Below are 14819 nucleotides of genomic sequence, written 5' to 3'. Positions count from 1 at the left end.
TGTTAGTTCTTTTTCTGATACGGACAGAGTAGGTTGGGGCCAAATGCAGGACATTTGGCTCAGGTTGGGTCTAAACATTGGAAATGGCTTCGATGGAATAAGTCAGGTAGGGAAAGGTGCTGGCTCGGCGAGCAGGTGACCGGGTGCACCTTCTGGTCCAGGCTGAAGTTTGGAGGAAGGTTTAGACACTGAGGGGGGGGGGCGCATGTGTGAAGTTGACTCACTGGTCTAGAGTAGATTATGGCACAAGATGGGAAGGATCTAGCAGAGCAGAAAGGTTGTAATTTGGCACAGAGGGCCCGTAGGATGAGGTAGACAGAGTGTATCTTGGATGGAAACTGGACACTGAAGGTTACACAAGCAGGAGTGGCCAGACACTAGACCAGGGCACAGGATGTGGAACCTTGCGTTTATCTGGGTAACTGGGAAGGGTATGTGGAGGAGAGATTGGGTGTTCTTACCCAGATTTACCCTGGTAAAAGACTGTGCAGGATCTTGCCAGGCATAGAGGTTTGTAGTTGTGACATTTCTGTTTTAGCCTTTCTCTGTCCTTAACTCACGTGTTTGACCATTATCTACAGAAATGTAAGGAAATGAGTCTGCTCACGGTCTCTTTTCTGTGCTATACTTCCTGATAGTGGTACATGCTATTGTATGTCCACTATCATAAAACTCAATATTGCTCTCACGCGTGGCTCTGCTTCCACAGCATCAGCGTCCCCTACTCTTCTTGTTTCTTCTAGACCTTTTAGTAGAATATAGTTTTAGTTATTGGGAGAAATTTGTCCATCTTTCTGACAGGTGCACAAAGATTATTTTCTTAGGGGAGTTTGTTTATAAATAGCTATCTTTGGTAGCTGAATGACACTGTTACTCAGCATGACTTTCTTGGGTCTTCAATTTTATTCATAAAAGCCTACAATGGAGTGTTTTTAATATTGAAGGCCTGGTCCAGTCCATGTTTCTCGCCCCCTTTCTTTTGTCTGCCATAGTTTGTTTTCTAGAGCCTTGATAAACTCCATGACCTAAGGGAACCTGGGGAGGGAAAGGTTTATTTCAACTTACAGTTCCGCATCACAGTCCACCACTGAGGAATGCTAGGCAGGCAGGAACTCACGGCAGGAACCCAGAGGCCGGATCTGAAGCAGAGGCTGTGGAGGAAGGCTGCTTGCTTACTGGCTTGTTCCCTCAGCTCATTCAACCTGCTTTTGATGGAAGGACTCAGCACCAATGTCCAGAAGTGGCACTACTCAAGGGGGTGGGGTGGGGTGGGGGTGAGGGTGGGACTCGGCCCACAGGCGTCAGCTGTTACTCGGGCAAATCTTGTGGCGTCCTTTTCTCACTGAGGTTCTCTCTACCCAGACGACTCCAGCCTGTGTCAAGTTGACAAAAACCCAACCACAATGATATGGGATGTGTTTCTATTCATATTCCCGCTTGATTCTTGCTTGTCAAAGCTCAACCGTGTCATTAGACCACAGCTCACCGTTGATTCATTATTAGCCATTATTCCCTGGCAGGCTAGGCACCTTCTAGTCCATTACTTTAAATATTTCATTTCAGCCAGGTTTTTTTTTTTTTTTTTTTTTTTTTTTTTTTTTTTTTTTTTTAAAGCATGCCTCGATTGGCTTATTTTTGCCTGTGAAAAGTTCTGAGTATGCTGAGTGCCTCCTTTTGTCTGTTTGTCCAAGTCAATGCTTTCAGTGTTTTGTTTTAAATATGGAACACTTCATGGATTAATACATCATGTTTGCGTAGGCGCCAAGGCTAACTTCTCTGGCTAATTCCAGTTTTAGCTCATGGACTCCTGAACTGAGCATTAGAATTTTCCAAGTAGCACATAGTGATGGGTCGCTCATTAGCTAAGTAAACCGTATGAAAGAAACTGAACATTTAGTCAAATTAAAGGGACGGTTACTAAATGTTTTTCTTCTCTTTTCAGATTCTCAAAGTTCATTTCTAGAAATCATATTTCCAAAGAAAATCGAAGATAAAACAAACTCAGAAGTAAGAAACATTTTTCACAATCTACATTATTATATAAAATTTCTTACTTGTATTGCATAGCTATAGAATACACAAATCATACTATATATATGTAATATATATAATGTACATATATATATATATATTACTGTTAATGAGTATAACATTTTTATGGTAAAAGTAAACATACAAATTAAGATGGCCTATTTAAAAACATTTGTCAGTTCTTCATAGTATTTTTAGCAGTTTACATATACAAAATAATAGAAAAAATAATGTTAACTGTATCTTTTGTCATTAAGAAAAAGATATCTAGAGATTCAGAAGGAAACTAATATTCTTCAAAATGGCTAATTTTGTTAAAACCTTTTAAAAACAATCTCTTTCCTTGAATATCTCTGTACCCATAGTTCTCAAACAAGAGAATTTTTATGCTCATATTTTAGAAGGCAAAATAATTCATTTTATTTAGTGATTTTTTTTTGGTGCTGGTAATTTGCTATCTTAAATGTCTTTAAGAGTTTTAAAAATAAACATTCAAATGTACCTGCCTTATAGGCAATAAAACTGTGTGTGTGTGTGTGTGTGTGTGTGTCTGTGTATTTCTTTGTGGGAAGCCATCCTGACCCTCAACTTAAGAAAGAAAAAAGGAGGATTTCTTTACTTTTGAGTCCCAAGAATTTATGCTATTTTTTTTTTTGCAGTCCCTGTCTGATATATGCAATGTGATATCCTTGCCTCAACTTATGGCTTATTGTTTTAGTTTTTCAAAGTAGTTAAACTACAAACATTTGCAGTTTTTTTTATTTATTTTTTATTTTTTTTATTCGATATATTTTTTATTTACATTTCAAATGATTTCCCCTTTTCTAGCCCCCCACTCCCCGAAAGTCCCAGAAGCCCCCTTCTCTCCCCCTGTCCTCCCACCCACCCCTTCCCACTTCCCCGTTCTGGTTTTGCCCTATACTGCTTCACTGAGTCTTTCCAGAACAAGGGGCCACTCCTCCTTTCTTCTTGTACCTCATTTGATGTGTGGATTATGTTTTGGGTATTCCAGTTTTCTAGGTTAATATCCACTTATTCGTGAGTGCATACCATGAGTCACCTTTTGAGTCTGGGTTACCTCACTTAGTATGATGTTTTCTAGCTCCATCCATTTGCCTAAGAATTTCATGAATTCATTGTTTCTAATGGCTGAATATACTCCATTGTGTAGATATACCACATTTTTTGCATCCACTCTTCTGTTGAGGGATACCTGGGTTCTTTCCAGCATCTGGCAATTATAAATAGGGCTGCTATGAACATAGTAGAGCATGTATCCTTATTATATGGTGGGGAATCCTCTGGGTATATGCCCAGGAGTGGTATAGCAGGATCTTCTGGAAGTGAGGTCCCCAGTTTTCTGAGGAACTGCCAGACTGATTTCCAGAGTGGTTGTACCAATTTGCAACCCCACCAGCAGTGGAGGAGTGTTCCTTTTTCTCCACACCCTCTCCAACACCTGCTGTCTCCTGAATTTTTAATCTTAGCCATTCTGACTGGTGTAAGATGAAATCTCAGGGTTTTTTTGATTTGCATTTCCCTAATGACTAATGAAGTTGAGCATTTTTTAAGATGCTTCTCCGCCATCCGAAGTTCTTCAGGTGAGAATTCTTTGTTTAACTCTGTACCCCATTTTTTTTAATAGGGTTGTTTGGTTTTCTGGAGTCTAACTTCTTGAGTTCTTTATATATATTGGCTATTAGCCCTCTATCTGATGTAGGATTGGTGAAGATCTTTTCCCAATTTGTTGGTTGCCGATTTGTCCTTTTGATGGTGTCCTTTGCCGTACAGAATCTTTGTAACTTTATGAGGTCCCATTTGTCAATTCTTGATCTTAGAGCATACGCTATTGGTGTTCTGTTCAGAAATTTTCTCCCTGTACCGATGTCCTCAAGGGTCTTCCCCAGTTTCTTTTCTATTAGCTTCAGAGGGTCTGGCTTTATGTGGAGGTCCTTGATCCATTTGGATTTGAGCTTAGTACAAGGAGACAAGGATGGATCAATTCGCATTCTTCTGCATGCTGACCTCCAGTTGAACCAGCACCATTTGTTGAAAAGGCTATCTTTTTTCCATTGGATGTTTTCAGCCCCTTTGTTGAGGATCAAGTGGCCATAGGTGTGTGGGTTCATTTCTGGATCTTCAATCCTGTTCCATTGATCCTCCTGCCTGTCACTGTACCAATACCATGCAGTTTTTAACACTATTGCTCTGTAGTATTACTTGAGGTCAGGGATACTGATTCCCCAAGAATTTCTTTTGTTGCTGAGAATAGTTTTAGCTATCCTGGGTTTTTTGTTATTCCAGATGAATTTGTTAATTGCTCTTTCTCACTCTGTGAAGAATTGAGTTGGGATTTTGATGGGTATTGCATTGAATCTGTATATTGCTTTTGGCAAAATGGCCATTTTAACTATATTGATTCTGCCGATCCATGAGCATGGGAGGTTTTCCCATTTTTTGAGGTCTTCTTCCATTTCCTTCTTCAGAGTCTTGAAGTTCTTGTCATACAGATCTTTCACATGTTTGGGAAGAGTCACCCCGAGATACTTTATACTGTTTGTGGCTATTGTGAAGGGGGTCATTTCCCTAATTTCTTTCTCAGCCTGCTTATCTTTGAGTATAGGAAGGCCACTGATTTGCTTGAGTTGATTTTATAACCTGCCACTTTGCTGAAGTTGTTTATCAGCTGTAGGAGTTCTCTAGTGGAATTTTTTGGGTCACTTAGGTAGACTATCATGTCATCTGCAAATAATGATAGTTTGACTTCTTCCTTTCCAATTTGTATCCCTTTGACCTCCTTATGTTGTCGAATTGCCCGAGCTAGTACCTCAAGTACAATATTGAAAAGATAAGGAGGGGGCAGCCCTGTCTAGTCCCTGATTTTAGTGGGATTGCTTCAAGTTTCTCTCCATTTAGTTTGATGCTGGCTACCGGTTTGCTGTATATTGCTTTTACTATGTTTAGGTATGGGCCTTGAATTCCTGTTCTTTCCAAGACTTTAAGCATGAAAGGATGCTGAATTTTGTCAAATGCTTTTTCAGCATCCAATGAAATGACCATGTGGTTTTTTTCTTTGAGTTTGTTTATGTAGTGGATTGCATTGATGGATTTCCATATATTAAACCAACCCCGCATTCCCGGGATAAAGCCTACTTGATCATGGTGGATGATCGTTTTGATGTGTTCTTGGATTCGGTTGGCAAGAATTTTATTGAGTATTTTTGCATCGATGTTCATAAGGGAAATTGGTCTGAAGTTCTCTTTCTTTGTTGGATCTTTGTGTTGTTTTGGTATCAGCGTAATTGTGGCTTCATAGAAGGAATTGGGTAGTGTTCCTTCTGTTTCTATTTTGTGGAATAGTTTGAAGAGTATTGGTGTTAAGTCTTCTTTGAAGGTCTGATAGAATTCTGCACTGAAACCATCTGGTTCTGTGCTTTTTTTTGGTTGGAAGACTTTCTATGACTCCTTCTATTTCTTTAGGCGTTATGGGACTGTTTAGATGATCTATTTGGTCCTGATTTAATTTTGGTATTTGGTATCTGTCAAGGAAATTGTCCATTTCCTCCAGATTCTCCAGTTGTGTTGAGTACAGTCTCTTGTAGTAGGATCTGATGATTTTTTGGATTTCCTCAGTTTCCGTTGTTATATCTCCCTTTCCATTTCTAAGTTTGTTAATTTGGATACTTTCTCTGTGCCCTTTGGTCAGTCTGGCTAAGGGTTTATCTATCTTGTTGATTTTCTCAAAGAACCAGCTCCTGGATTCGTTAATTCTTTGTACGTTTCGCTTTGTTTCCAATTGATTGATTTCAGCCCTGAGTTTGATGATTTCCTGTCTTCTACTCCTCCTGGGTGAATTGGCTTCTTTTTGTTCCAGGACTTTCAGGTGTGTTGTTAAGCTGCTAGTGTATGCTCTCTCCATTTTCTTTTTGGAGGCACTCAGGGCTATGAGTTTACCTCTTAGCACTGCTTTCATTGTGTCCCAAAGATTTGGGTATGTTGTGCCTTGATTTTCATTAAATTCTAAAAAGTCTCTGATTTCTTTCTTTATTTCTTCTTTGGTCAAGGTGTCATTGAGTAGAGTATTATTCAGCCTCCATGTGTATATGGGCTTTCTGTTGTTTTTGTTGCTATTGAAAATTACTCTTACACCATAGTGATCTGATAGGAGGCATGGGATTAGTTCGATCATCTTATATTTGTTGAGGTCTGCCTTGTGTCCAATTATATGGTCGATTTTGGAGAAGGTACCATGAGGTGCTGAGAAAAAGGTATATTCTTTTGCTTTAGGGTGAAATGTTCTATAAATATCAGTCAAATCCAATTGGTCCAAAGCTTCAATTAGTTTTACCGTGTCCCTGTTTAGTTTCTGTTTTCCCGATCGGTCCATTGAGGAAAGTGGAGTGTTGAAGTCCCCCACAATTATTGTGTTAGGTGCAATGTGTGCTTTGAGCTTTAGTAACATTTCTTTTACGAATGAGGGTGCCCTTGCATTTGGCGCATAGATGTTCAGAATTGAAAGTTCTTCTTGGTGGATTTTTCCTTTGACCACCAAGAAATGTCCTTCTGTGTCTCTTTTGATGACTTTAGGTTGAAAGTCAATTTTATCTGATATTAGAATGGCTACTCCTGCTTGTTTCCTGTGACCATTGGCTTGTAAGATTGTCTTCCAGCCTTTTACTCTAAGGTAGTTTTTATCTTTGACACTGAGGTGTGTCTCCTGTATACAGCAAATTGTAGGGTCCTCTTTCCTTATCCAGTCTGTTAGACTATGTCTTTTTATTGGGGAATTGAGACCATTGATGTTAAGAGATATTAGGGAATAGTGATTATTACTTCCTGTCATTTTTGATGTTCTTTTTATATTTGAGTGGTTATCTTCTTTTGGGTTTGATGAAGGAAGGTAACTATCTTGCTTTTTCCAGGGTGTAGTTTCCCTCCTTGTATTGGAGTTTTCCTCCTATTATTCTTTGTAGAGCTGGGTTTGTGGAAAGATATTGTGTAAATTTGGTTTTGTCATGGAATATCTTGGTTTCTCCATCTATGGTGAATGAGAGTTTTGCTGGGTATAGTAGTCTTGGCTGACATTTGTGTTCTCTTAGAGTCTGCATGAGATCTGCCCAGGATCTTCTAGCTTTCATGGTCTCTGGTGAGAAGTCTGGTGTGATTCTGATAGGTCTTCCTTTATATGTTACTTGGCCTTTCTCTCTAACTGCCTTTAATATTCTTTCTTTGTTTAGTGCATTTGGGGTTTTGATTATTATGTGACGGGAGGTATTTCTGCTCAGGTCCAGTCTGTTTGGAGTTCTGTAGGCTTCTTGTATGTTCATAGGCATCTCTCTCTTTAAGTTAGGAAAGTTTTCTTCCATAATTTTGTTGAAGATATTTGCTGGCCCTTTCTGTTATAAATCTTCACTCTCATCTATACCTATAATCCTTAGGTTTGGTCTTCTCATTGTATCCTGGATTTCCTGGATGTTCTGGGATACAAGCTTTTTGCATTTTGCATTTTCTTTGACAGTTGAGTCAATGGTTTCTATGGTATCTTCGGCATCTGAGATTCTTTCTTCCATCTCTTGTATTCTGTTGTTTATATTTGCATCTATGGCCCCTGATTTCTTCTCAAGGTTTTCTATATCCAAAGTTGTCTCCCTTTGTGATTTCTTAGTTGTTTCTACTTCTGTTTTTAGGTCCAGGATGGTTTTGCTCAGTTCCATCATTTGTTTGTCTGTGTTTTCCTGTAATTCTTTAAGAGATTTTTGTGTTTCCTCTTTCATGACTTCTGCCTGTTGACTCAAGTTCTCCTGCATTTCTTTAAGTTTCTTTTTGCCTTTCTTCTTTATTGGCTTCTATCTCTTGGGCCTTATTCTCCTCCATTTCTTTAAGTGTTTTTTGTGTTTCCATTATACGGGTTTCTAGCTTATTCATGTTCCCCTGTATTTCTTTAAGAGATTCATTCATGTCCTTTTTGTGTTCTTCTAGCAGCATCATGAACAGTGATTTTAAATCCAAATCTTGTTTCTCTGGTGTGTTGGCATAACCAGGACTTGCTGATGTTGGAGAGTTTGGTTCAGATGCTGCCATATTGCCTAGATTTCTGTTAGTATCGTTCCTGTGTTTGCCCTTTGCCATCTTGTTCTCTGGGCTAATTGGTCTTGTCTCCGGCTGGTGTTTCAGCCTCCTGAGAGGCTCTAGGGCTATTTCTGCAACACTGGAGGGCAGGGTTTCCCCTGTTGCAGATTGCTGATGTGCTTTCCTTCTCTTGGGTGCCCTTGCAGCCCTAGTGTTCTTTGCCCCAGATTGTGTTTGTGAGCCAGAAGGTGCCCGTTTGCTCCTTCAGGGAGTGCTGAGGCTGTATGCTGCAGGGACCTTTTCTGTGTGCTGATCTCTCTGCTGGGCAGCAGAACTCCCAACCGGGTTGGTGCACACAAGGCTAGCCTAGCTGCTCAGGCCCTGAGTCTAGGCAAAAGCCTGGCAGGCCAATGTCGGAGCAAAGTTCCCCTCAGCTGTGAGTGTTAATTGGGTCTGTCAGGTGGCTAGGATGGTGGCGTGCGCACGCTCCCTGAGAGTGCTGGGAGAGTCTGCTGGGCTAACAACCTCCTGGCTGGGTCAGCACATAGATGGCCCACCGAGCAGCCCAGGGCCTGGGGGCAGTCCAGGGCCTGACCATCTGAGACCCTTGCTATGTCTGCCTCGGGCTATGCCTGTTAGCCGGTTTGGTTTTGCCTGCTAGGTCTCTCTGGCTTCCCTTAGGCAAAATGGCGGTGGCGCTCGCCAGCCGGGGGGGGGGGGGGGGGGGGGGGGGGGGGGGGAACCTCCTGGCCGGGTTTGCATCCCAGTGCCCCCCCCCCATCAGCCCAGGGCCTGGGTGCAGGCCAACGCCCATCGGGCTTAGACCCCCCGCGATGTTGGTCTCGGGTTATATTTGCATACCTCCGTCTGATTTCTCTGGCGACCGAGAACCAATATGGAGGCCTCGTAACTGACTGGCGGGAGGCAGAGTTCTGATGTGGCTTCTCTGTGGTGAAAGGCACCGTAAATCCTGGCTGGCCAGCGATGGTCAGTGGTCGTGGGCGCAGGGTCTGCCTGGACCCTGTCCGCTTGGTTCTACTGCTGATGGCCCTTCCTCTGGACCAGCCGCTGCTGCTGCTGCTGCTGCCGCTGCTGCCGCCACCGATATCCTCACATTTGCAGTTTTAATGATGTAGTTTATCACATTTCCCTTTATGGATCTCAGCCTAAGGCACTGAGGTGGGACACAGGGTCAGTCCGATGAAGGCCAACGGCTGATGATCTCTGGCCTTATAAGTCTCTCTTACTGTTCCAGGGGCCAGAACCTGATGGCCTCTGGCAATTTAACTCTCACTTGCTATTCTGTGGCTAAAACTTAAAAGCTGCTGGTTCCTGGCAATTAACTCCTGCTAATGACATCAGGGGAAAGGAATAAAAAAGCTTAGTGACTTGAGTTCTTTTTTTTTTTTTTTAATTTTCTATATTCTTTATTTACATTCCAAATGATTTTCCCTTTCTTGGTTCCCCCTTCCCCATAAGTCCCATAAGCCCTCTTCCCTCCAACTCAGGCCTCCTGCTGGCCAGGAGAAAAGCTTCCAGTTCTTAAGTCTTCTTAAGCAAGAGAGAAAAGAAGGAAGGAAGGAAGGAAGGAAGGAAGGAAGGAAGGAAGGAAGGAAGGAAGGAAGGAAGGAAAGAAAGAAAGAAAGAAAGAAAGAAAGAAAGAAAGAAAGAAAGAAAGAAAGAAAGAAAGAAAGAAAGAAAGAAAAAAAGAAAAAAAGAAAAAAGAAAAGTCCTTTCTTTTCTCAAGACACATTGGTTTAAGTAGAGAAGGATTGAATGCCTCTTTCTTGCTGTTCTTATTATTTGTACTAAGGATAAGTGATCACATGGTTTTCTAAGCACTTTTACATTCCATTAGTTCATATAAGTTTAGGCCAATAGTTCATGTCATAGTTTGATAAGGAGTTACAGAAGAATTGTTTACGTGACTTTCCATTAAGATTAGTACCTGAATAGTATCTGTTTCTAGTTCCATAAGTTCATTACACGTTTAAAGCAATAATTTTTATAAGTTATCATATAAGTTTTGCCTAGAGACAAATCATCTGCCTTGTGTCCAATTATTTTGAAGTCTCGCATAGATAGACTAGTCCATAATTTATTTTTCTGTCCTTGCTTCTATCTCAGTGAGCTTTCTATTGCCATGAGGAACACTAAGACAGAAAGCTACTTGGGGACAGGAGTTTATTACATCTCCCTGGTCCTAGTCCATGTGTGCAGGGAAGCCAGGGGTGGGGCTCAGAGCATGGAGCTGGAGGCAGAAAGTGAAGCAGACAGGAGGAGGAGCACTGCCTCCTGATGTCCGGAGGGCCCCCCCCCCCCCCCCCAGTTTGATCAGTTTGCCTTGTTTTATTTGTTAGTTTGGTTTTTTTTTTTTTTTTTTTTTTTTTTTTTTTTTTGAGACATGGTTTCACTAAGTAGCTCTGGTTGGCCTGGAACAGGCTGGCATGCCACCCACAGTGATTCACTTATCTCTGCCTCCTGAGTGCTGGGATTAAAGGTATCAGCCTGCTTTCTCAAACAATCCAAGAACACCTAACCAGGGTTGGCACAGTGACCTGGGCCCTACCACATTAGTCACTCATTAATCAGGAAAATGCGTCATGGATTTGATTTGCCTACAGGTCAATCTGATGCATGTATTTCCTCCATTGAGGTTCCATGTTCACTGAGGACTCTAGCTTGGGTCAAGTTGACAAAGCGAGCAAACAAATAAGCACCTTTCACCATCATAACATCTAAGAGGAGGAAGAGACTACACAGAAGTCTGTGTGCAAAGCAGGAGTCACAGGGAACAGAAGGCAGGAGGAGAGGACCCAGGGAGTTGACAGGGCTGCCCTCCTACAGGGATACCAAGCCTCCAAAAACTGGGAGGGCAGCATGTTCTCTCGTGGAAGCTGATTGGCAATGGTTTCCTGGTTCATATTTTTTACCATTTAATTGCACATATATTTTACCATTTAATGCAACTTTTTGGGGCTGTTGTGGTCAGTTGTAAACTTGACACTCTGGGACAGTGGTTCGCAAACTGTGGGTTATGACCTCTTCCTGGGTCACCTAAGACCATTGCAAAACACAGATATTTACATTAAGAGTCATAACAGAAGCAGTTATGAGCCATTACAATTAGGAAGTAGCAACCATAAAGTCAATTTTATGGTCGGGAACCACCACAGCATGAAGAACTGTACTAAAGGGTCTCAACATTAGGAAGGCTGAGAACCACTGCTCTGGGAAGAGGAACCCTCAAATGAGGAACTGCCTCCATTGTGTTAGCCTGTGGACACATCTGTGAGGCATTTTCTTTCTTTCTTTCTTTCTTTCTTTCTTTCTTTCTTTCTTTCTTTCTTTCTTTCTTTCTTTCTTTCTTTCTTTCTTTCTTTCTTTCTTTCTTTCTTTTTCCCGTAGTGCAGAGCTAAGCATTTTTTTTTTAATATTTCTTTGTTTACATTCCAAATGATTTCCCCTTTCCCGGATCCCCCCTCCCCATATGTCCCATAAACCTTCTTCTCTCCATCCATTCTCCAATCACCTCCCTCCTTTTTTTTCTCTGTCCTTATTTTCCCCTCCAATGCTAGATCAATCCTTTCCAGGATCAGGACCTTCTCCATACTTCTTCATGGGAGTCATTTGTTATGCGATTTGTGCCTTGGGTATTCAGGGCTTCTGGGCTAATTAATATCCACTTATCAGAGATTGCATTCCATGTGTATTCTTTTGTGACTGGGTTACCTCACTTAGGATGATATTTTCCAGATTAAACCATTTGCCTAAAAATTTTGTGAATTCATTGTTTCTAATTGCTGAGTAGTATTCCATTGTGTAAATATACCACATTTTCTGTATCCATTCCTCCTTTGAGGGGCATCTGGGTTCTTTCCAGCTTTTGGCTATTATAAATAAGGCTGCTATGAACATAATGGAGCATGTGTCTTTATTGCATGCCGGGGAGTCCTTTGGGTATATGCCCAGGAGAGGCATAGCTGGGTCCTCCGGAAGTGTCATGTCCAGTTTTCTGAGGAACCACCAGACTGATTTCCAAAGTGGTTACAGCCACACCAGCAGTGGAGGAGTGTTCCTCTTTCTCCACATCCTAGCCACCACCTGCTGTCTCCTGAGTTTTTGAGCTTAGCCATTCTGACTGGTGTTCTAAATTGCTAATTGTAGGAGGGCCCTGCCCACCATGGGCGGTACTACCCAATGGCTGGCCCCTGAGCTTATTAAGTAGCTGAGGGTGAACCTGAATCAGGCCGGTAAGCGGCGTCCTATCACACAGTGGTTTCTGCCTTAGTTCCTGCCTTGGCTTCCCTGGATGATGGACTATAAACTGTGAGTTGAAGGAAACCCTGTTCTCCACCAGGTTTCTCGTCAGTGTTTCTCTCTGAATAGAAAAGAAACTAGGACAGGTCTCGTAAGATCCATAGAATGAGGCTTGGAACTGTGTGGACTGAGACAGAGGAGTTTCTGACTACACCTGGACTAGAACCTTAGGTGGTTTTAAGGGACTGCAGTATTGACCTAACCTCTGATGAGGACACAGAATGGAAACAGTGGAGAGAAAGCTGTGCTTTGGAGAGCGCGCATGTAGCTGTGAATACCGCATCCAGAGAGCAGCAACAGGACTCCTGGTGAGATCACAGACCGAAGGCAGAGATGCAGAGACGCTTTAGCAGCAGTGGCAGACTAGGAGAGTCTTGGTCATAAAGCGCTGACATAATTGCGCTCTAGTACTTGTGGTAGGTAGGACTGTGGGCTGCTGCTTGATTCCGCTGAGCAGATTTCCTTAGCAGAGCACTGAATGGATGTATGGGCCATGGTTTCCATAAAAGGTCCCTACAGCCGTATGTGGGAGATCCGGGAGCGCCTGGAAGAATAGTTAAGTGAAAAGGGATTACCCTTGAAGACACTTCTCACTGGTAGGTATTGTAATAACAGATCATACTGTGGGGCTCCTCCCTTCAGTGGTGTCTCTTCGCTCTGTACAGAAGCTTTTAAACTACCCTCGATGCCATTTGCCAATCCTTGCTGTCATTTCCCGAGCTATTGGGGTCTTACTCAGAAAACCCTTGCCTTGTGCATTTATCTCGGAACGTTTGCCCACGTCAGTGCGATGCCTCAGGCCTTATGTTAAGCTCTTTGGTGTGCTTTGAGAGACTTTTGTAAAGGACGAGCCCATTTGCTTTTCCTACACGTGGATACCCAAATGCTGCTGTTTCTCCAACATGTCACTTGTTGGCCATGTGTTGAGAATCAGGTGCCGTAGGTTTGTGAGTTTACTTCTGTGGATTCTGCACTACCTGTGCCACTGGTCTATGTGTCTGAGTTTGCACCACACCGCTATAGCAGTATAGAACACTTTAAAGTCAGCCCTTGGGTCCCTCCATGATTGCTTGTCTCAGAGTTGCTTTGGTTGGTTATTCAGGGCCTGTTTTGATTCCATGTAAATTTTAAGATGATTTTCTATCTCTGGAAAGCATGATTCTGGAGTTTCAGTGGAGTGTACATTAATGGTAGGTCATTTCCAGCAATATAACCATTTTTTTCCCCAAATAGCACTAATTCTCCCAGTTCAGAGACACAGGGGAGGGGGGGGGTCTTTCTTTCTTCTACAGGCTTAATTTTCTTTCTTCAATGTTTTGGAACTCATTAATGAGTTCTTTCACATTCTCATGTAGTTTGTTTAATGATACTTGATTTTGTGAGTGAAATTGCACTTGTGGTCTCTTAATGGATGCATTCCTGGAACACCTTGCTGCTCTGTGGCAAATGATCATCAGCCTGGGGCACTTCCTGGCAGAGTCTCTGGGATTCTCTAGGTGCAGGAACATGTCATCTGCCCAAGGGGACAATGTGACTTCTGTCTTCCTAATTTATTTGTCCATTTCTTTCCTTCTATTACTTCCCTGGATTAGACTTGAAGTGCTACTTCGAGTAAGAAAGGAAAGAATGGACAGGATTCTCTTTCCTGATCACAGAGAAGACTTTTATTTCTTTCCCTCCTTCAGCGTTATGCTGGCTACCACTTGCTGGTTATAGTGCTTATTATGCCGCAAAATGATCTTCCTGTTCCTAGCTTTCTTAGGGCTTTCACTGTGCGTGATGTTGAACTTTGTCAAAGGCTTTTTCTGCATCTTCTGAAATGGTTGTGTGACTTATTGTTCAAGATTTATTTTCTTTTAAAACATGTATGTATGTATGTATGTATGTATGTATGTATCTCTGTGTATGTGTGTGTGTGTGTGTGTGTGTATGATCTGGCTAATTTTATGTCAACCTGACACATGCTAGAGTTGTCTGAGAGGAGAGAACCCCAATTGCAAAAATACCTCCATAAGATCTGGTTGTAGTCAAGCCTGCAGAACATTTTCTTAATTAGTGATCAATGGAGGAGGGCCCAGTCCGTTGTGGGTGGTGTCATCCCTGGGCTAGAGGTTCTGGGTTCTATAAGAAAGCAGGCTGAACACGCCATGAAGAGCAAGCCAGTAAGCAGCACTCCTCTATGGCCTCTGCATCAGCTCCTGCCTGCAGGCCCTCCTTCAGTTCGGGCTACAATATGGAAGTGTAAGTCAAATAAACCCTTTCCCCCACAACTTGCTTTTGGTCATGGTGTTTCATCACAACAATACTAACCCTAACTAAGACAGAAATTTGTACCAGGATACTGCTAGTGGGGTATCATTGTGACTGATGTGACCATCTCGGTTTCTGTAGGAGGATTG

The 14819-nt window shown here is 42.2% G+C and overlaps 1 protein-coding gene across 1 annotated transcript in view; it reads left to right on the top strand.

Moving 5' to 3' along the window:
- Positions 1-14819, top strand: part of Adam32 (ADAM metallopeptidase domain 32) — a 118132-nt gene that overhangs the window by 5137 nt on the left and 98176 nt on the right. The window contains exon 2 of the mRNA XM_052162875.1: positions 1943-2007. Coding sequence (XP_052018835.1) covers positions 1943-2007 — 65 coding nt within the window. The remainder of the gene's footprint in view (positions 1-1942; positions 2008-14819) is intronic.

The sequence above is a fragment of the Apodemus sylvaticus genome, chromosome 18 (genome assembly GCF_947179515.1).
Source record: "Apodemus sylvaticus chromosome 18, mApoSyl1.1, whole genome shotgun sequence".
Taxonomy (NCBI): domain Eukaryota; kingdom Metazoa; phylum Chordata; class Mammalia; order Rodentia; family Muridae; genus Apodemus; species Apodemus sylvaticus.
Note: the sequence above shows the minus strand (reverse complement) of the source record. Positions and strands in the feature narration are given on the sequence as shown.